Genomic DNA, 22465 nt, shown 5'->3' with positions numbered 1-22465 from the left:
TTTTAGTTCGCTGATTCCTAGAATGTCAACGTTCACTCTTGCCATCTCTGGTTTGACCACTTAAAATTTGCCTTGATTCATGCACCTAACATTCCAGGTTCCTATGCTTCAGCAATACGTGAACCGTGAACTTCCACATGTTCAAGCTGGTTTTAGAAAAGGCAGAGGAACCAGAGATCAAATTGCCAACATCCGCTGGATCATCAAAAAAGCAAGCGAGTTCCAGAAAAACATCTTATTTCTGCTTTACTGACTATGCCAAAGCCTTTGACTGTGTGGATCACAATAAACTGTGGAAAATCCTGAAAGAGATGGGAATACCAGATCACCTGACCTGCCTCTTGAGAAACCTGTATGCAGGTCAGGAAGCAACAGTTAGAACTGGACATGGAACAACAGACTGGTTCCAAATAGGAAAAGGAGTACGTCAAGGCTGTATATTGTAACCCTGCTTATTTAACTTACATGCAGACTACATCATGAGAAATACTGGGTTGGATGAAGCACAAGCTGGAATCAAGATTGCCGGGAGAAATATCACTCACCTCAGATATGCAGATGACACCATCCTTATGGCAGACAGAGGAACTAAAAAGCCTCTTGATCAAAGTGAAAGAGGAGAGTGAAAAGTTGGCTTAAAGCTCAGCATTCAGAAAACTAAGATCATGACATCTGGTCCTATCACTTCATGGGAAATAGATGGGAAACAGTGGAAACAGTGTCAGACTTTATTGGGCTTCAAAATCACTGCAGATGGTGACTGCAGCCATGAAATTAAAAGATGCTTACTCCTTGGAAAGAAAGTTATGACCAACCTAGATAGCATATTCAAAAGCGATACTACTTTGCCAACAAAGGTCCGTCTAATCAAGGCTATGGTTATTGCAGTGGTCATGTATGGATGTGAGAATTGGACTGTGAAGAAAGCTGAGTGCGGAAGAATTGATGCTTTTGAACTGTGGTGTTGGAGAAGACTCTTGTGGGTCCCTTGGACTGCAAGGAGATCCAACCAGTCCATCCTAAAGGAGACCAGTCCTGGTTGTTCACTGGAAGGACTGATGCTGAAGCTGAAACTCCAATACTTTGGCCACCTCATGGGAAGAGCTGATTCATTGGAAAAGACCCTGATGCTGGGAGGGATTGGGGGCAGGAGGAGAAGGGGACGACAGAGGATGAGATGGCTGGATGGCATCACCGACTCGATGGACATGAGTTTGAGTGAACTCCGGGAGTTGGTGATGGACAGGGAGGCCTGGTGTGCTGTGATTCATGGGGTCACAAAGAGTCAGACACGACTGAGCGACTGAACTGAACTGAATACCTTGGTATTACCTGTTCTCCAGAAATGCTGCACCCAGTCACACTCCATCTTCTGTATGAAGGTATTGGTTTCTCATTGTCTTTGTCACACTCTTCTCTCTGTGACTCAAAACTATCTAGTATCTCTTCATTCTTCTCTTGGTAAAAATGATCTTAGTTACAAGAGCTCCAGCCTTGTTTGGTCGTTGACTGGTTTTCTTTTATCTCCCAAACTGGTTTCAAGTTAAAATATAAATTTAAAAAATCTTAGCTTCTGATTCTGTCTTAGCTACCAAAATGTAATCCAAGATGTGACAACTTCCAAAGACAGAAACTAAGTTCCTGGTTTATATAATAGTTACTCACAGCATCTATAGCTGCACTGTACAAGCAGCAGTTATTAATACTAGCAAGATGTGGCTCTTTACATTTAAGTTACAATGAAAATTTTAGTTCCCTAGTTGAACTAGCTATACACATTTAAAGTGCTCAACAGCTGGCTGTGGCTAGTGGCTTACTGTGTTGGACAGTGCAGGTTACAGAACGTTCCGTCATCGCAAACAACTGCGTTGAATAGCACTGCTCTAAAATAAAAAAACCTTTGGAAGCAAAATTCCTAATGGCTATTTTATCTCTCATGCTCAACAGCACACTATAGATATTTAATAAGAGTGGATAAAATGCAAGAACTGAAGCAAAAGAAAGCAAGAAAAAAAAGTTTAATTTTTAGATGAGATATTCCAGGTGCTTTTTTAAGAATTTGGTTATTCTATACAGAACATACAATCATTTCAACATACAAGGTACTCTATCTTGAATACTCTATTTTGAAATTTCAGAAACCATTTTAAAAGCTTTGTCTTGTTTCCAAAAAAAATGAGGCAAAATGCTTATTATAAAACACTAGTTTTCAGCACTGCGTTCATTGTAAGTAGTTCATTAATGTTCATCTTTAACTTAAATGTTAAACCTGAGGAATTAAGAGTTTTTATCATCAGAACTGCATAGCAAAATCATGTCCAGATGATAGAAAAACCAAATAATCTGTGGATCAAGATAATTTGTAAGCCACTTAATTCAGTTTAAAGCAAAACAAGTTATGTTAGGAGAGATAATAAATGATATCCAGGTTAACAGAGTTTTGAAATGTGTCATTGTGTTTTTAAAAACGATAATGCAACAAAAGTTATCAAATGTTTTAAATGGTCACGTACACCTTATATCATCTATCCCATGAGAACAAACTGTTGAACCATTCCAAAGCTGGTATTTTGCAAAGAATTCTTTAGGCCAAATTCAGTCTTTGCATGTGGCATTGGGCAGTCATGAAAGTGCAAATGCCTGGATGGAAACACAGCTTAAATCATTTATTTATGCTACTATTCTACTCTGACATATATTAATGCTATGGGAGAAATTTTACAGTTCTAGAAGTCTTGATATAGAGTACACCTTGATGATAAAATACAAAAAGGCCACAAGTCATGCATAAACTAAAAATGTTAAAGGATATTTTAATCAGGCTTTTAAAAAAAATTCAGGTTTCATGTCCTGGTGATACCACTTTAAGCACATGCTTTATCAAAGTAAATGGCATCTAGAGGTATCCAAACACTTAAGTCCATTATTAACTAAAAGTAATACTTCACATTTACATAGCATTTTACTGTGGTTGAATCTATTTCATATACTCCATTTCATTTTATTCCTCACAACAGCCCTGTGAGGTAGGCTGAACAAGTTACACTGTTGTAAAGGCAAGTTACATTGCCTTTATGTAAGGCAATGGAAGCCCAAAGATAGTAAGTGATGATGTAGAGATCACAGATATAGTATATGGTAGAGCTAAGGTGATTAATTTTAAATACTTTAAAAGAAATTAAGCCAAAATATTTTTGTTATATCTATAAAATTTAAAGACTAGTGGTTTTTAATACAAATCATTTCAAAACTTTAGCTATTATATATCTTATTGTATGAATTAGTTATAAATTTGATTTTAAAGAGTCTCCCCTAAAAGGTAAATTAGATGCAATGCTTTGGTATCTTACAGATTTTGGAAATGTTAAAAAAAAAAAAAAAAAAAAAGCATTCTCATAACTCTTAAGCTCTCCAAAAAGTTCTAACACTAACAAAAATATCTTTTACCAATCACTTACAATAAACTTAAGTAGCTCCAAGGCAAAGCAAACACATTCACCTACTGGCTGTGCCACATACTGTGAAATCCTCTGCATGTTCATCCCCAGGAACCAACTTATATTGATTGGGTACCGTTAAGAAAATATACCAATTTAAACTAACACAGCTCAAATGATTACAAATCAAAAGTCAGTACCTTATACTGACTCGGAAATAACAAATACTGTTTTAACTTGAATGTGAGTAGGAGAAAAGTACTATGGTGATCTCTGATATTTATTTTATAAGTCAATACTAACCTTTATATGGCATACCCAACAATATATTTTCAACAAAAACATATACCATGTGTGATCCAGTTAACCTCCAAATTACTCAAAAAGCTTATATACATTAATCAAATATTCCAGGTAACAAAGCTATCATATGTGACATTAGGATCACAAGTATTTGCAGAATATGAATACTGTAAAATACACACAAAACTAAAACTATACTGACTACGAGGTAATCTTTCTGCAATGATTAAGGAAAATTCATGATCACTTATAAATGCTCCAGCACTGGTATTAAGAAATATAAATTTAAAATAACAAATAACTTTATGGTTATCTGGATGCCGAGTAAATTTATGCTGACCATTCACTTCCCTAAAATAATATATTCAGTGTAAAAATAAAATCAAGGGAAGAAACTTTTTCAGAAACATCTTACATGACTACATATAGGTGAACCATTTTACATGCAGTTAATTATAATTTTTTATAAACTCTTAACATTTACTTTTTAAAATTTCTGACTTGATTAGCAAAATCATTGTTTTTAAGATGCAAACTTTATCATACCTTTCAAAAGCAGCAAAAGTACTTACTGTATGCACAGAAAATCAAACTTCACAAAGTTAGGAAATCTGAATAGCAAGTATGACTGCCATCCCAGACTTAAATATTTGTTACACGAATTAACCACTAAATGAATAATCATCTTACAAATATGGAGTTTTCTCCAAAAGAATTATCATGATGATTTTTAAATACAGTCCTTAGTCTGTTTAGCTTAGATTCACATATTTTATGGAAGTTACACTGTCCGTTCTAAAATGAATACTTTGAAATAATCATTTTTCATATATGTTGCTAAGTCACTTCAGTTGTGTCTGACTCTGTGCGACCCCATAGACGGCAGCCCACCAGGCTCCCCCGTCCCTGGGATTCTCCAGGCAATAACACTGGAGTGGGTTGCCATTTCCTTCTCCAATGCATGAAAGTGAAAAGTGAAAGTGAAGTTGCTCAGTCGTGTCCATCCCTTAACGACCCCATGGACTGCAGCCTTCCAGGCTCCTCCATCCATGGGATTTTCCAGGCAAGAGTCCTGGAGTGGGGTGCAGATTTTCATGTATATCCTTTTCTAATTTTCCCCATATGTTTCCAAAAGACACTAAGTAACTTAATAATTTTATGTGATTTAAAGTATATGTAGGAAAACTAATCATTTTGGGTAAGTCATGAAATAAGAGTATCTTAGCCTAACTAAATCATTTTCTTCTTTATATCACTGAAGATCAGCATAAAAATTCAAATTATACATAATACTGCGCATACTTTAATTTCATAAGTGAGCAAATAAAACCAAGCCAGTATGTCTCTTCAGATGACAATATGGGGGAAAATGATTGCAGAACAAATTCAGTGAAGTCTAGCTGTACAGCAGCAGTTCATGGTTTGTCAAAATAGTTACAGATTCCACCAGTTAAACCCCTGTATAGACAGGCACACCTTTAATACTTTCAAATTGTCTACCTACACCTGGAACATTCAAAGAATTACTGTGTATTAAATTTCTATGTGCACTTAGTAAATATTTGGTATGTACATATTTACGAAAAGTTAAAGATGTATGTGACAGTCAGTCCAAAGAGTCAAAATGAAATGTAAAAAAATTCTTTTTTCTAAAGTGCTTAAGTCAACTCCTTCATTTTTTATCCAGTTTACTACAACTGGTTTGAGATTCAACTGCTAAAAGAGAAAGGCAATACTAAGTGTATATTTTTATAAAACACAATTTTTTACACTTGTGGTATATCCACTACCATCAACCTCTCATGCATTTCTTTTGTAGAAAGCAATCATGTTTGACCTGTCAAAACAAAGAGTAAAAAAAAAAATATTTTAAAGAGTATACCAACTTTTCATGTCTTCAATTGAGGAAAAAATCTCAATATTTTTTAATTCCAATGTTAATGAGAATGTTATATATTGTGTCAAGTTAACAGTTACCTTAATTTCAGACTATGTAAATAGGCACTATAGTTGATTATTTTCTAGTTTGAAAATGCGAATGACAAACTTCCTCCAGTTTAACTTAACACAAATAAACTTAAATGAATTAAGCTAAAAGCCCACACATTTTTTTTTTGTATTTCTGGGAAGGTGGGCGGGGGAGACCTTTAAGAAGAAGCATAGTAAGAGGGAAACCCCAGATTCTTATTTTGAAGTATAAAAGTATTACTTCAAATGAATTTTTCCAAATGATACTACAATGTTTTATACGAAGGGTTTCAAATGATGGGATGAGCACACACAAGAATCATATGCACTCCTCCAGCCCCTGACTAGTATTTTCCTTTCCTCATGCCCTTGCAATAGAACTCCTCACCAGTATTACGTAATGGGTCTCTGGTTTAAATATCAGTTGACAATGCATGGGGCATGGAGTGAGAGCATGCTTAAGAGGAAGAAGGCACTTAAAATTAAAAACAGGATATAATTATACAGACATAATAGTAAAAGTTTTTATACAAGAACTTCTGGCTTTTTCAGTGTCATTTTTGTTAAAATATACATGACTGTTCATATAAAGCAGCTCCACCACTAACTTACTGCTTTCAGGTTTAACTCTATGAAAGAGAATTATAACTTCCTGTTTCCTTAGGTCCTGCAATAACCCTGCTGCAGAGAACAGGACATCCAAAAATTTCTTTCAAAATCTCTAGGAAAAACAAAAATCAAAATTATATTTATTTGGAGAAGCAAAACAATATCTACTGACAATATCATACTCTAAACTGCCTTATGGTTTTTAAAATACATTATCAGACAACAGTATAGATATGACTCTCCTCTGGAAAAATGAATACCCAGTTTGAATAAAATTCCTCATTAGATTTGTTTTACAAAGAACAAAACATCTCATCAGTAAGCAATAAACTTTAAGAGAGACTGAGCTGTTCCTATCCCACAAGTCTTTCTATAGATAGTAACTCAAATGTACACAGCAATGGTCACTTCTAGGGAGAAAGGTATCATAAGACAATATACTTAAAATATGAATGGAAGAAAGTCAACAGGAGAAAGTAACAGCTTCGAATATTAAGGAATATACAAACCCATACCTCTTGAAAATGCTCAAGGAATTCCTAAATACTGTAATGACAACTTGCAATTTGGCTCAAAGAACTTGTTACAAATTTTAATCAACTTTAAAAATACAAATGCTTTGCTCAATAATCATGGGTATTACTCATGGTTTAACACATCTTCCTTATGTATGGTAAAGATCACTCTATGTTGATTTTTTTTTGAAGAATTATGATCCTTTAGAAAGCAAATGAAGTAGCAAAAAGACTGAGAGAAAAATAACCTCTGAATAGGTATGTCTGAAAAATTAATGTGCCAAATAAGTCAGAGATACATAGTTTTTTCAAAACTCTTGTTTTTAACGATTCCATCTTACTAAAAAGCAGATATAGATGACTTCAGTAAAGAATAGTTTTAGGCACCTCCCTTTATAACCTTTTCCTTATAGATAAAACTTGAATAGGTAGCTTCTTCTACTTTCTATATAGCTTTAATGATCTTTCACCTTACTAAAAATGTTAAAAATAAGCATAATTACTACCAGTTATTACACCAAATTCAAGTGGGAATTTTACCAAAACTATTAAAGTTTCTATTAAACTAGACAAAAAAATCAGAAAATATAAAGCTTTAAAAAAATCTTACCCATCATTCAAAATAATGGACAGAGGTCTAATTAAACAAGGTAACGTATAAAGAATATCTCTTTGCAGCAGGTAAAAAACTGAAATTTGGGCAATTTAAAGCTATTATATCTAGAAACACTTCCTGTCCATTCTCTATTTTGAGTTATAAACCGTGAGAGAACTATCACAATATTTGGAAAGAAGAAAACAATATACAATCTAGTGGAAAAATAAAAGATAACAATTTAGCAAACCTCAACTTATTTATAAAAGGGGAAAAATAAACTACTGGAAGAAAACCTTTCTAGCATGCCCAATCCATTTTTTTTCAGTTTTTAGAAAACCATGGAAGACTGTACAGTTTTAAAGCTTCAGTGTAAGAATTAAATAATAGGTAGTGATGACATTAAAAAAAGGGCAAGTATAGGAGAAAGAAGATTTAAATGCTTTTCCTTCAGGTCCTAGGGCTACCATACGTAACTAAACATTTTAGAATAGTCAAAGTAATCCAAGAAACACAAAAATGAGTTTCTATGTAACTACTTAACACTGCCTTTTTTTCTCATTTACTCTTCAGAACATCAGTTTCTTGCTAGATGTCTGCTTGCTTCTCTGATGCCCCACAGCAGGCTCCTGTGAATGCTTCCTACTAGATGCCTGATGCGAACAGACTCCAGAGCTTAGAGCAGAAGGTAGCAAACCTGACTTCCATCACTTGTAAACTGCTGCGATTAGTAACTGCACGGAAAAGGCCACCCAATCAAAAAGGAGTGGGGGAAGATAAACATATTCTGAGTAGGCATCACTGAGTAATATTGTTTAAGCTGCTAGTGGAGCCAGTCATTCCATTTTCATTTTTCTGAAGAGTCCTCACAGCACTTGGAACCTGCATCCCAGTACTCAAAGAAAGTCCACCACACCAAACCTAAGAAAGGACAGAAACAAAGCTGCAGTCAGACTTCAAACCAAGTGAAAACTTAAAGGATCCTGACACTTTTCCATCTGAAAGGCAAAAATAAGTGAACACAAGTGAACATCATCCAATTTCAAACTGAAAACCTTCGTATGTGAACTGAGGGGGAGTAGAAAAGCTAACTCAAGGGTCTTTTAGAACCATATTGGCCAAAGGAAATATGACAGAGAACTCACTGGAACTACACACGAGAGGGAAATAAGGGCTGTAGAAATTTAGAGACTAAATTGGATTAATTTAGCCAAAAAGATACTATCATTACTGATACTAAAGTTCACAACCAAGAGAAGTACACAAAGACTCATCTTTCTCATCCCAATTGCTGCCTTGGATTTTGATAATGGGTTGTGGCCCGAAACTATAGGAATCTAACACCCCTCTCTTAACAGAGTAATCCCATTGGCTTCTTCCCTAACTTGTTAACAATAAGAACCCTTTTATAATTCTCTAAGATAATCTGAGAAAAACACAAATGGCAATATCCAAATACACTTGCCATATTCTATTATCATAAATGTGAATGAGTTTATGAAAGATAAAACTGCTTCACTTGTGTTGAACAAAGCAGCTATCATTCAGTAAAGTAAATGATAACTGATTTGGAATAGAGTCAAGAGAATTAAAATGTGAAAATATGAATCATTTAAACTATCATCAACTGCCATGTATGTAGCAGACAAGCTTAAAGCAAGGGAGATTCTAGAAATTTTTTATGTATTCCTACCTTCAACTATATCCTAAGTATTCAATATTTACTCAGTAACCATAGTATAGTTACAAAGAATTTGCAGACTGTGAAATGCATGGCTATATAATTAACATTCCAAAATTTTTAAACTTTAAGGTTCAGTACATTGTTCTTAAAATACAAGAAAATATGGTACAAATGAACCTATCTATGAAACAGAAGCAGAGTCACAGATACAGAGAACAGACTCATGGCTGCCAAGGGGGATGTGGTTAGGGAAGGGTAGACTGGGAGTCTGGGGTTAACAGATGCAAACTATTACATAGAGAACAGATAAACAACAAGATCCTACAGTATAGACAGGGAACTATATCCAATATCCTGGGATAACCATAATGGAAAAGAATATAAAAAAGAGTGTATAGAGGAATTCCCTGGTGATCCAGTGGTTAGGACTCAGCGCTTTCACTGCCAGAGCCCAGATGCAACCCCTGGTCAGGGAACTAACAGCCTGCAAACAGCTTAGTCAAGGAAAAAAAGTATATGTGTGCACACCTGAGTCACTGTGTTGTACAGAAGAAATTAATACAACATTGTAAATCAACTGTATTTCAATAAAAAATAAATTTTAGAAATACAAGAGCTACTCTGATTATGAAACTATCATATTATTTTATTGAAAATTAAGTGATTTACAGAAATATTTACTCAAAATATCTGGCACAAAAGTGGAAGAGCACATCAATGGAGAAAGGTTAGTCTTTTTCAGAAAGTGGCACTGGAACACGTGGATATCCATATGCAAAAAAACAGATCTTAAACTATACTCTGTTTCACATATAAAAATTAACTCAAAATGGATCCAAGACCTAAATGTAAAACTTTTTAATTATAAAGTTACAAGAAAAAAACAAAAGAAAATATCTCTGTGACCTTGAGCTGGGCAAAGCATGACATTACAAGAATATTTATAGAAGTTCTATTTGTAAATGTCTCCAGTGGGAAAGCACTCAAGTAGTCAACTAAATTAGAATGTGTAAATAAATCCTGATATAGTCATACAATTAAAAACTATACATATACATATAGAACTATGTGAACTAGCACACCGTGGAAAAACATGCATAAATCTCACAAATGTATGTTGAGCCCAAAAGATATTGTACGATTCCATTTATACAAAGTTGAAAAGGAGGCAAATGAATTTATGGTATTAAAACTCAAGACAGTAATCACTTTGGAGGAGGGCCATTAGAGGCTGGAAATGGGTACAATGTTCCACTTCCTGACCAAGATGCTGATTACAAAAATGAATGCAGTCCTATGAAAACACTGATCAAACTACATGCTTGTGATTTGCAGACTTTTATGTCTTAACACTTACTTCAGTAAAATATACCAAAAACATACAATCACAGACGTAGGAGAGGTAGACCAGGGAAAGGAAGAGGAATATAAGAAAAAAATAAGATATTGTGTTTCTCCAAATAGATAGCATAGATATTCTCCTTAAAGTTGCCAAACCAAATATAAATTAGGTACTAACCATGAAACCAGGTAGTACTGGCTGAGTAAATTTTGTCTTAAAGGAATACAACAACTGTTTTGAGTTTGCATCATAGAAAGAAAGCTGACCTAGAGGGAAGGAGAAAAAAAAGTCACATTTATTACTGGAAAAAAGAATTTAACATCTAATTAAGTCTAACATATAATCATGCATAAAAGTAATAACCAAATGAATATTTGTCACTTTGAGGACTGGACTTAGGAATTCTCACTTGAAAATCAGTAGTAAACATGTTTAAGAAAAAGCCCAAAACCACTTTTCTTTCCCTGGTTTTTAAGATCTCCATAGTGCTTTCATAATCTGGTACTATCCAATTATTCAACTATAGACTTCTCTTTTTTACCATTATTTAACAAATGGTTCCCTTAGCCCAGTAAAAACCACGGTTATTTCTTCCTCCCTTTTTTTTTTTTTTAACTATAACCAGCCTTTCCACTCAATCCTATCACCATTTAAGGTTTACTCTATTAGACTTTGTCCTCTAATTACTTAAAGCCATACTCATACCCTAGTCTCTAAAATCATGGCATAATTATCACTGCTTCAGTTTTAATTCTTCTTTAAGGTCTCCTGACAGTCTGTCTTTCAACAATGACCATGTAACTAAATCACTGGCCTTCTGACCACCTAACTGTCCAACCTGATGACACCCTTGCAACTGTTATCATTTCTTCAAACTTTTCTCTCATGACTATTCTTTTGGTTTGTTTCTTAATCCTGAGGATATCTTCTATTTCTTTTCCTTCTATTCTAAATGTAGATGCTTGTCCAGGATCTTTTCTCTCTACAAGATTCCCATAATAAATCAGCTGCCACTAAACAAAGAAGAAAAGAACTAACATTATGTCTACTAGAAAAGAAACTAACATTATGTCTACTATTTATATAAACTACTTCAAAATACCAAGCAACCTATATGTGGTCACAAAGTTAGTGTACAGAAGAGCAATAACACTTAACAGATCTGTGCAATATTCAGTGGCCGTTCTGTGATGCCATAACTAACATTTAGCTTCAGCTAAGTAATGCCACGTGGCTGTCTCGCTGGTATCTCATCTTTCCCCAGGATGCTGTGTGCTCTCTACTGTGTTGATGGCATGATCATCCTTTTAATCACACTGGATGGAACCTGAGTCATCTTCAGTTCTTCTCTGTCCCTTCCTCCAATCCGTATTTTTAGTAGCCAAGTCCTATGAATTCTACTTTCACACCATCAAATCCATTTTTCTTGATTCCCCACTGCTCAGGCCTCTCTCACCACTAACCACTCAACCAATACTTATTAAGGGTTTACTATGTAAAGAAAGGCAAGGCCAAAGAATGTTAAAACTACTGCACAATTACACTCATCTTATATGCTAGTAATGCTCAAAATTCTCCAACCAGGCTTCAACAGTATGTGAACTGTGAACTTCCAGATGTTCAAGCTGGATTTAGAAAAGGCAGAGAATACCCTCCTTGTGGCTCAGCTGGTAAAGAAAAGGCAGAGGAACCAGAGATCAAATTGCCAACATTCACTGGATCATCGAAAAAGCAAGAGAGTTTCCAGAAAAACATCTATTTCTGCTTTATTGACTATCTAAAGCCTTTGACTGTGTGGATCGCAACAAACCGTGGAAAATTCTGAAAGAGATGGGAATACCAGACCACCTGACCTGCCTCTTGAGAAATCTGTATGCAGATCAGGAAGCAACAGTTAGAACTGGACATGGAACAACAGACTGGTTCCAAATAGGAAAAGGAGTATGTCAAGTCTGTATATTGTAACCCTGCTTATTTAACTTATATGCAGAGTACATCATGAAAAACGCTGGGCTGGAAGAAGCACAAGCTGGAATCACGATTGCTGGAAGAAATATCAATAACCTCAGATATGCAGATGACACCATCTTTATGGAAGAAAGCGAAGAACTAAAGAGCCTCTTAATGAGAGTGAAAGAGGAGAGTGAAAAAGTTGGCTTAAAACTCAACATCCAGAAAACTAAGATCATGGCATCTGGTCCCATCATTTCATGGCAAATAGATGGGAAACAGTGGAAACAGTGGCAGACTTTATTTTTGGGGGTTCCAAAATCACTGCAGATGGTGACTGCAGCCATAAAATTAAGACACTTACTCCTTGAAAAAAAGTTATGACCAACCTAGACAGCATATTAAAAAGCAGAGACATTACTTTGCCAACAAAGGTCCATCTAGTCAAAGAGATGGTTTTTCCAGTAGTCATGTATGGATGTGAGAGTTGGAATATAAAGAAAGCTGAGTGCCAAAGAATTGATGCTTTTGAACTGTGGTGTTCAAAAGAGAGTCCCTTGGAATGCACGGAGATCCAACCAGTCAATCCTAAAGGAAATCAGTCCTCAATATTCATTGGAAGGACTGACACTGAAGCTGAAACTCCAATACTTTGGCCACCTGATGTAAAGAATCAACTCATTTGAAAAGACCCTGATGCTAGGGAAGATTGAAGGTGGGAGAAGAAGGGGATGACAGAGGATGAGATGGTTGGATGGCGTCACCGACTCGATGGACATGAGTTTGAGTAAGCTTCAGGAGTTGGTGATGGACAGGGATGCTTGGTGTGCTGCTGTCTATGGGGTCGCAAAGAATCGGACACGACTGAGCAACTGAACTGAATGAACTGATGTAAAGCACTTACCAAGCAATAAGGACATAATACTTAACAAAACAGACATGGTCCTGTCTATATTACTTAAAGACCACCTTGAAAAGTCTTCCTCTCTCAGTATTCTGCAACCTCTTCCACATTTAACCATTTATTCTCTAATATGTCTAAAACTATATTACCATCATATAGCTACAGTTTTCTAAAATAAACAGAAGTCCCCCTTCAACTAGTAAAAAAAGACTAGCTTATTATTATTTTTCAAGGCCCTCAGAATCTGATCCTATCCTACATTACAATTTATTTCTATAGCCTATGCTTTAGGTTAACAATTATACTTCTCACTATCCTTAAGGAAGCTTTAATTATACTTAATCTTTAAGTATCTTTAATTATACTTATCTTTAAGGAATCAAAGTATGGGAAAAGAGACAAAAGAAGATAAGCAAATGCTATCTTGGTAGTTTAAAAAGAAAGAATGTATTGATATGTCAATAAACTTACTATTTATCCTGAGGAAAATTATTTATGAGTCTAAGTGAGTAAATTTTTTAAAATGCAGCAAAACTGACATGTCATCACTAAAAATAAATCAATCCAAAGTCAATTTTTTTCCTTTTTGAATAACTAGGTTGATACTTCATGGAACTCTTTGGACATAACATTACTTAAAATCATAAAACTTGGTTTTATTAGCTTTAAGTATCAACTTGGAGTGAGGCATTTAGGAAATTAATTTTGTTCCCTACTTCATCTACAAAAGTTTTATATTTAGATAACAGCAGACAAGACACTTATCAAATACCTAACTCAAAAAGCTTAAAGATAAACACCAAGTTAATTTTTAGATGATCTTAAGAGGAGGGAAGATTGGCAAAATCTATTAAGATGAAACTTAAGGACAAATACAGTGCTCTTCATTTGAGTTACAAACAGCAAAGAAACACCTCTACACTGCCTAGTATCAGATGAAAAAGATAATCTGCCAGATTAGTGGATTAGGTGGCTACCAGCTCAATACTGATCTATAATGCTGTTAAGTCGTATTACTAGAAATCATGCTGCCAAATCACTAATCTACGGTGGTCAGAAGTTGTGTGTTCTACTTTGAGAATCAATCTTTAAAATATATATAGACATAGTATACAACCACAGGTGATAATAAAGGTTTGGAAAAAATTAAATTAAAAGGAACAGCTAATGTTACAGAGAATGTACAGTCTGGAAAAATAGGGAAAGAGAAGCAATGTTAGTAATAGGGAAAGAGAAGCAATGTTAGTTTTTAAACAAATAAGGATTATAATGTAAATATGAATTAGGGAACATAATTCTGTGTTTCTTCAAATGACAAGACTTAATAGCAAGAGTCTCAGAAGTTACTGAGAGACAAAATGAGTTGACTTAAGAAAAACCTTCTAATCAAATCTTATCCTACAGTGAAACAGGCTGCCTTCTAAGACCATTAGCTTCACACAGAAAAGTTCAAGCACAGGAGTGGCAACTACTCACAGAGACAATGTAATAAGGAAATCATACTACGTGGCAAAAGGATTGGGTAATTTCTAAGGTCTATTTTGACTCAAAAAAATCTGACCCTACCACTCTTAACAGTTAACAAAACAAGGTAAGGGAGGAATTAAAATGGGCATAAGAAATTTTAATGCTCATAACTAAAATTAGCAACTCTTTTTTTTCAGACTTACTTAGTATATTATAGATGAGAGCTTTTGTAGGCCTGCAAGCAGACATCACATGCCCTTTCAGTCAACTATAGACCTGAAGTTATGCTTGTGATCACATCCTAGTAGGTAAAAACATCTGTACCACAATACTAGTGGAAATCTCGTACAGATTATTACTATAGGAAAGCATGACTTCTCAGGTGGCTCAGATGGTAAAGAATCCGCCTACGATGGGAGACCTGGGCTCGATCCCTGGGTTGTGAAGATCCCCTGGAGGAGGGCATGGCAACCCATTGCCTGGAGAATCCCATGGACAGAGGTGTCTGTCAAGCTACAGTCCATGGGGTTGTAAAGAGTCAGACATGACTGAGCAACTAAGCACAATGCAGAGTAATGAAATACAAACAATGATGGTGAAATGACTTAGGAGAAAATCAGCAAACTTACCCCCATCAAAATCACAAAATACACCTATTCTTTCAGGAACAGCAACATCCAAGGCTTTGACCTTATTATTATGCTTTGCTGCAAATGTGTTCTGTAGCCAGTTGTTCACATGGATACACCAACTAGTGTTTGTCTTTCCCAATTGGTCAAATTTCCCCAAAGTCTTGTACGCTACTCCCACACTGTAGGATTTACAATCCTTCTGGGCCTTGACCTCCCAATAATGTTGTCCACTTTCAATAGCTGTGTCTCCTACAAAAGATTAGAAGGTAAATTTAACTCTTACCTGTTTCTTATGACTTACAGAGTTTTACCTATATTTGGTTGCACAAAATGGCACCAAAAAGTCTGATTCAGGAGAATAATCATGTTAACACAGACAATAAATGCAGAGTATCTGCTATAATAACTTGTATGTTTACTAACTTCTCTGAATATAAAAGGCTTCAGAACTTTTCTTCCTTATTATCCCCTTAAGAGTTATAAATGTGGAGCACTACATAAACTGAAGTAGAATTTAAAACATATCAATAAAAAGATAATTTGAAAACCTACCAAAGCAACTAGGCTTCGAGGGGGAGAAATTTGGCAAATATGCATTCAATACACAGGCAGCCACGCCACCCCTGAGTAGGAAGTCCACCCATGTGACTGTGACATGCTTTTAATCTGAGATAATGAAGAATTATTATGTTTATCCTACCCAACACTGTGTACGATTCCCCCGTAAAACGATCTCTGCTGCCTCTTACTGCTGGTGGCCTGGAGCCTACAGATGTCCGTTTAGGGGATGGGGTACCACTTCTATATAAACAGGAACAAAAAGAAAAACAAATATTCTATGTTGTGCATGTTTCACAAACTAAAATTACAGATAAAAGGAAACTTTGAAGAGCTTTCTAATCATGCTGCACAAAAAGCAACATTTAATTTTATTTGAATTATTTACTATTAAACAGAGTTGTCAATTATAACACTTACGTGTAAGAAATCATCAACATAAAGCAAGCTAAAAACACTAATACCATGCAGACAGAGCAAGGCTTGTACAAATAATACACAGTTGGAATAAGAGACAATGCCAAAATGGGACACGACAAAAGGGGAAAAAGAACCCAAGGGGGAAAAAAAGAACTGCAGAAAGATAATGGACTATATAACTTACATTTCTTTAAGTTAAATTTAAATTAAAAGCAAGTCTTATTTTAGGAAGAGAAATGATTTATAATACTTGATATTATTCTATGCATGGATTTGGGTAATTGCTATTTTTCTTTTCAAGATTTATCATAATCAAACCAAATAACTTTTTTATTTTCATAAGCAGTAGGTATTTTTGTTTTGTATCTTTTCTTCTTAAAAAAAAATAGCAATTACCCAAATCCATGCACAGAGTAATATCAAGTATTATAAAGCATTTCCCCTACTAAAATGGACAAGATACAACTTGACTTCCCTTTTTCAAATTATATGATATAGTAAACTGGACAGCATTAAGGCCTTTCACTAACTCCCCAAAACTCAAAACAGACCAAACCTCAAAAGATGTTTAAAAATTAACATTTCAATTATATCAAACTGCTGCATTCATAAAACAAAAAATTTATAACTTACCAGCAGTAAAGAAATAAAGGGAAAGCATGGCAAAAAGAAAAACAGATGTAAATATTGAGAATGGCAATTTAAATTTCAAAGAAAAGTTAAATAAGGAAAAGTCTTCCATTGAAGCACTCTAGAATTCCAACCCTGAATACATTTTTGCAAGAAGTACAACAGTTATTATTGTCTTAAAGCAAACCTGATTCCACCTTTTAAAGATACCTCAGCCACTCAACTGTCTCAACTAAGGCTCTTTGTTATCTCTAATCTGGACTGTTTTATCAGGTTCCCAGATGATCTCTTTGTTACCCAAGTCATTTGTTTACTGTTACAAGATAAACCTAACTCTGATTCTCCTACTCTAAAATCTTCAAGTACTTCCTTACTACCTACAAAGAACTTAGCATGGCATTTCAGGTTCTTCTTGATTTGGTCCCACTCCGCTTTTCCAGGTAGCTCAGCTGGTAAAGAATCTGCCTGCAATGCAGGAGACCCCTGGGTCAGAAAAGCCCCTGGAGAAGGGACAGGCTACCCACTCCAGTATTCATGGACTTCCCTGATGGCTCAGACGGTAAAGAATCTGCCTGCAATGTGGAAGACCTGCGTTTGATCCCTGGGTTGGGAAAATCCCCTGGAAGAGGGCATGGCAACCCACTCCAGTCTTCTTGCCTGCAGAATCCCCATGGACAAAAGAGCCCGGCGACTAAGCACACAGCATTGCTTTTCCAGCCTTCTCACCTCTGGACAGCACTATCCAGCTAAAAGTAGCAGCTCAAGCGTTCCTTAAATGCAGGCAATCTGCTTCAGTGCCTTTCCCTTCCGTCACTCGTTCTCTCACTGCCAAGTCCAAACGCTACACATTCTTCTACTTACTTGAGAACCAACTTAAACACTAATCCACTAATGAAGGTCTCCCAGATCCTACCAGGCTAAGTAACCTTTCTGAGGAGTCCACCTCTAGGCCAAAATTCTGTGTATGACCCTTCAGGCCTAACAAGAAGTAATTATAAATGCTTGCCTTCTCCTCACCAGACTTGGTGCATTGCGAGTTCACTGCAGGTTCTGGGGGGAGTTGCAATCCCCCTTGCAACTCCATGCTCCTATGCATGTTTGCATTCCTAGATTAGATACCTATATTCAGAGGTTCCATTATGGGAGGGGGCCCTCAGCTGAGACCCTTTCCAGCTGCCTCTTCAGAGACCTCCTTAAAGGGGGAAGGGGTTGGGGAGCAGTCTGAAGACACTTTTCTCCACTCTTGTCTCAATACTTTCCCACTCCTAACCATTCCCATTTCCTTGGCCTCAGGTCCACAAAACAGGAGAAGGCTTTTGTTTGGGTCTCCCTGGGCAGCGAGATGGTCCTCAGATACTTACCATCTGCCCTCTGCTCTGGTTTACCTAACCCTCACCCTGTGCCATTCTGCTGTGAAAACGGAACACTGGGCGACCTGGCACCCCTTCCTCTGGGCCCCTTACTTACACTATCACAGTAAGTGAACAAAGTTTGCAGTGTTACTTTACGTTTGGCTCACTGTCCTAATTGACCACTTCAGCATCTGGCAGCTCAGGAAATGTTTCTCCCTCCAAACTCCCTGATTCACACATACTACTAAACACAATCTCTATCTCATATTATTATTATTTATATATAGAGAGATAACTCATCTACATAAGTTAGGGCAAATTCCTTGAAGGGAGGGACCATGTTTATCCCTAAAAACCCCACAGTATCCAGCTGACACCCTACAGTAAATAAATATTTATGGAAAGAATAAATGTATGTAACATTCCAGAAGTAGCTCACATACAAAATACGCTTCAAGAGACAAGAGAAAGAGAAATAACATGATGAAATTACAAGTAGTCTAAAAATCTCCAAATGACCAAACTTCACTGATCCTGTCAAATCCAGCAGCATTTTACAATTTCTAATACACCAACTATGAATCACTTTCACCAATAATAAGCAAATAAACTGGAAAAAAGAGAAGACAATAATTTTGAAAAGAGAACACATTCTGGTTTCCGGGAAAGATATGGGATATCTTCAAATCAGCACATTATTACTTGTGCAATTTGAAATGATTCATCTTTCTGGCACTGTTCTAATAATTTCAGTAATGACCTTTTTTTTTATCTTTGATACTTTTGAAATTGTATGATTATTATAAGACATAGAACACTTTAAACTTGCTTCATGTCAAATATTTGTAAAAGCAAAGCTGTAATGTTAGATATATTGAATACAGCACAACAAGAAAGATGCCAGGTATAAGTAAATGCAGGAAAAAAATCATATAAACGAAATCAATTCAAGAAAGACTTAAAGCAGAGCTTATTGTTTTGTTATCATATACAGTATAATCTAAATAATATGAAGCATAATGCTATATAATGCTGTAAATCCAAAACATAAGCTACCAATACAGACAGTCTACACAAAGCAATATTTTAGCTTATGAAGGCTGCTGCAATGGGTTCTGCTTATTTGTTAAAGAAAAATTTAAGTTATTCAGCCAAGCTAGATAGACTAGATCCTAGAACTAGACAGACATAGATCATCACCTTGAATGTTTCTTCAGTGAAGTAACATGGACACTGTCAGATAAAAATAGGCAACTGTTAAGAGACTGCTTTACAACTTAAATTAACAGTTTATATAATAAAATCAGATGAAACGTCAGCTGAGGGATTTATTTTGATTCACTCTTTAACAGTGATTACACCTTATTTCAGTTTGAGTACAATTCATCTAAAAGAGGCCTCCATACTTTAAGACTACCTAAGTCAGTCTGACAATAATACAAGGTCCCGAGCCTGTCTCTTTGGTTCACAAGGTTGCTGACCAGGGGCCCAACACTGGGGTTGTACATGGTAAAAGTTGTCATTCAACGCAGACCTTCAGCTAAAAGAGGTGATCTGTAAGTCTAACATTCAGGAACTATGCTAGGAACTTCTCTCTAAGCAGTTCAAATTGCTATAGATATAACCTGAAAAGAAATGGAATACTGAAATAAAAGATGTAAGTAAGAAGAGGATTAGGAAAAAAACTAAGAAAAAATAATGAAAAATGTTAATGACAAATTCAAGTACTGGCAAACAATATTGTATTTTTCACTTTGGTGTTAATAATAAGAATTTCATTTCTAGTTGCTGTCAAATAAGAATCAATGTACAAGCATTTAATCCAGATAACAGACTTAATAAATGAGCTTACCTGCCCTTGTTCTCTTTTCCTTTAATTTTACTGTCTTGACCTTTTCCTCCAGTAGGATCCCACTCTACACAGGTATCTTCAACTCTCAGGTTCAAATGGGAGGATGAGTTATCCAAATTGAAATTAAGTGCTAACCAAAACAATATTTCATTTTTAATGTAGCATATCTCTAGTTTCTGAAGCACAGGCATCATCATATTATTTTCGAACTCAATAGATTTCAACACTGTATATAAAGTTTCAATTCTTAACCTTAAGATTTAAAATCTACAATGATAAAGCCACAATCTACTAATTCCTACTCTATTTCCCATTATTCTCCTCTATATATCTATCCTATACTCCAACCAAATACAGTGTACTTGCATGGTCACTGGTCTTTCTGCTTTTCCTTCTGCTGGAATCTCCATTAGCACAATAGCTTCAATTTCCTATTATAGGAGAATCAGCTGATTGTTAGGACTAAACAGAAAGAGGAGCTAGTAGAATCAAGGATGAGGAGAAAGTGATGTGGTGTAAAAAGTTATAGACCCTGGCACACACATATTTTCTCTTTTGCTCTAACATTTAATAATTTCATATTTAAACTCTCAGTAGTTTCAAAAATAAGGTAAGCAGGGAGAAATAGGCCATGATGGCAGAAGCAAGGGAAATAACTCAGCTGAGAGAGCTAAGATCATTTACAAGGCAAAGAATAGAAGGGGGGAAAGGGCTACTGAAATGAAAACAAATCAAGAAAATATAACACAAAACTATGCTTTTCAAATTATTTGGTATCAGGGAACTATCTGTACTATTCATAAGACTTACTTAGAACTGCTAATTTAGGAAATCAGTTTAACATAGTATCACTTGTTCCTTTTGGATACTGAGGGTTAATCATTGAAATGCATCAATTTAATATGCAATTTCTGGAATTTGTGTTTTAAGCAAGGTATCATCTACTATACAGTTACCAATAAATCTGCTTATTAGTTACATTTCCCTCCAAAAGTTTAAATTTCTTATAAGTATTCACTAAAAAAATATTGCTTTACAATACCCCATTTCACTTAAGGATAATACATGATTTAGCTAAAGGTTCAATGCGTCTGTGAAATATTCATCATCAAACAACAAAATATTCATCTAGAAAACCTAATGCTTATCTAGTGCATGAAGAATCCTTTTATACTCTACTGTTTTGTAAAGAGCACTTTAATTTCACCTATTCATCTGACCTATTGTCCACTGTATTTTAAAACATTCTAAATACAAAATGACTAACCATAACCACTTCCAGAAAATGTCATACTATATGCAAAAGAGTTAATAGCTTTCAAAACACGCATGTAAACAGAAATGAACTTACTGAAAGAAGAAATAATACAGTTCCAGTAAAAATGGAAATAGAATTCGTCAAAAGGGAGGTGACTGAAAAGTTAGGATTGTGCAAAACTGAGATCCTGTATTACCAAGAATGAACTGTCTTAAGAAAACAGAGTTAACCTCTATATTAGTTATTAGTTAATACATGTGAGGGCATCTGAATTTTTGAGAGAAACAGTGGATATAACTCAAGGTGCCATCAACACTCGGCTGCTTGTTAAAATCCTAAGGAAAGAAAAAAAGTCATAAAGCTATTCCCTATGTTTGATGATGAAGATCAGAGTAGAGTCAAGGATGGCAAAAAACAGGTATTATCCCTCAAGCCACTTGAGACCAGATTTATCAAATACCATAGCACCCAAACAGAAAGGTATAGGTTTCAAACTCAGGGGTGCAATCTTTTCTCTCTTCCTTTTTGGACACTGTCCCTCCATGAAGCCTCAACTAAATCACTCAGGCTCTCTAAGTAACAAGGATAATATTTTACTATGAAGTTTAAAAAAAAGATTGGCCTCACAAGTGAGGCCTCAACTGTTAGTCTTATCTCTCTATAAGCCTGTAATGAAGCCAGATATTAGTTTCCATATGTTTAAAAGTCTGTGTAAACAAAGTACCAAAAAATATAAGGCACAGATATGTTTTATGTGTTTACTTTGGGTTGGTGGCTACTTTCTGTACTGTAAAATTATAGCATAGCTATATATAAATAGCTATATAAATGTTAGCTATATAAAAATATAGCATAACATTTGAGGCTAGAAAGCAACTGGTGATTAGCATCATATCATTTACCTTTACATGGAAGAGATAAAATACTTTAAAAATTCTGGTCATAAGAAATCATATTATTCATCACTTTTGGTAATTTCAATAAAAGAA

At 35.3% G+C, this 22465-nt stretch overlaps 1 protein-coding gene across 3 annotated transcripts in view; it reads right to left on the bottom strand.

Annotated features, from left to right (window-relative positions):
• Window positions 1-2001: 2001 nt before the first annotated feature.
• FSD1L (fibronectin type III and SPRY domain containing 1 like) overlaps window positions 2002-22465 on the bottom strand; it is a 66060-nt gene continuing 45596 nt past the window's right edge. The window contains exons 9-14 of one of the 3 annotated variants that reach the window (XM_055579213.1): window positions 20219-20348; window positions 19567-19599; window positions 16107-16207; window positions 15404-15655; window positions 10631-10719; window positions 2002-8348 (exon numbers count right to left, since the gene is read on the bottom strand). In XM_055579213.1, the coding sequence (XP_055435188.1) occupies window positions 8226-8348; window positions 10631-10719; window positions 15404-15655; window positions 16107-16207; window positions 19567-19599; window positions 20219-20348 (728 nt within the window). In that variant the 3' untranslated portion in view covers window positions 2002-8225. The remainder of the gene's footprint in view (window positions 8349-10630; window positions 10720-15403; window positions 15656-16106; window positions 16208-19566; window positions 19600-20218; window positions 20349-22465) is intronic. The other 2 variants (XM_055579216.1, XM_055579215.1) reach the window with 2 other exon arrangements.

This window comes from Bubalus kerabau, chromosome 4, assembly GCF_029407905.1.
Source record: "Bubalus kerabau isolate K-KA32 ecotype Philippines breed swamp buffalo chromosome 4, PCC_UOA_SB_1v2, whole genome shotgun sequence".
Classification (NCBI taxonomy): Eukaryota; Metazoa; Chordata; class Mammalia; order Artiodactyla; family Bovidae; genus Bubalus; species Bubalus kerabau.
This window is presented reverse-complemented; position numbering and strand designations above follow the sequence as displayed.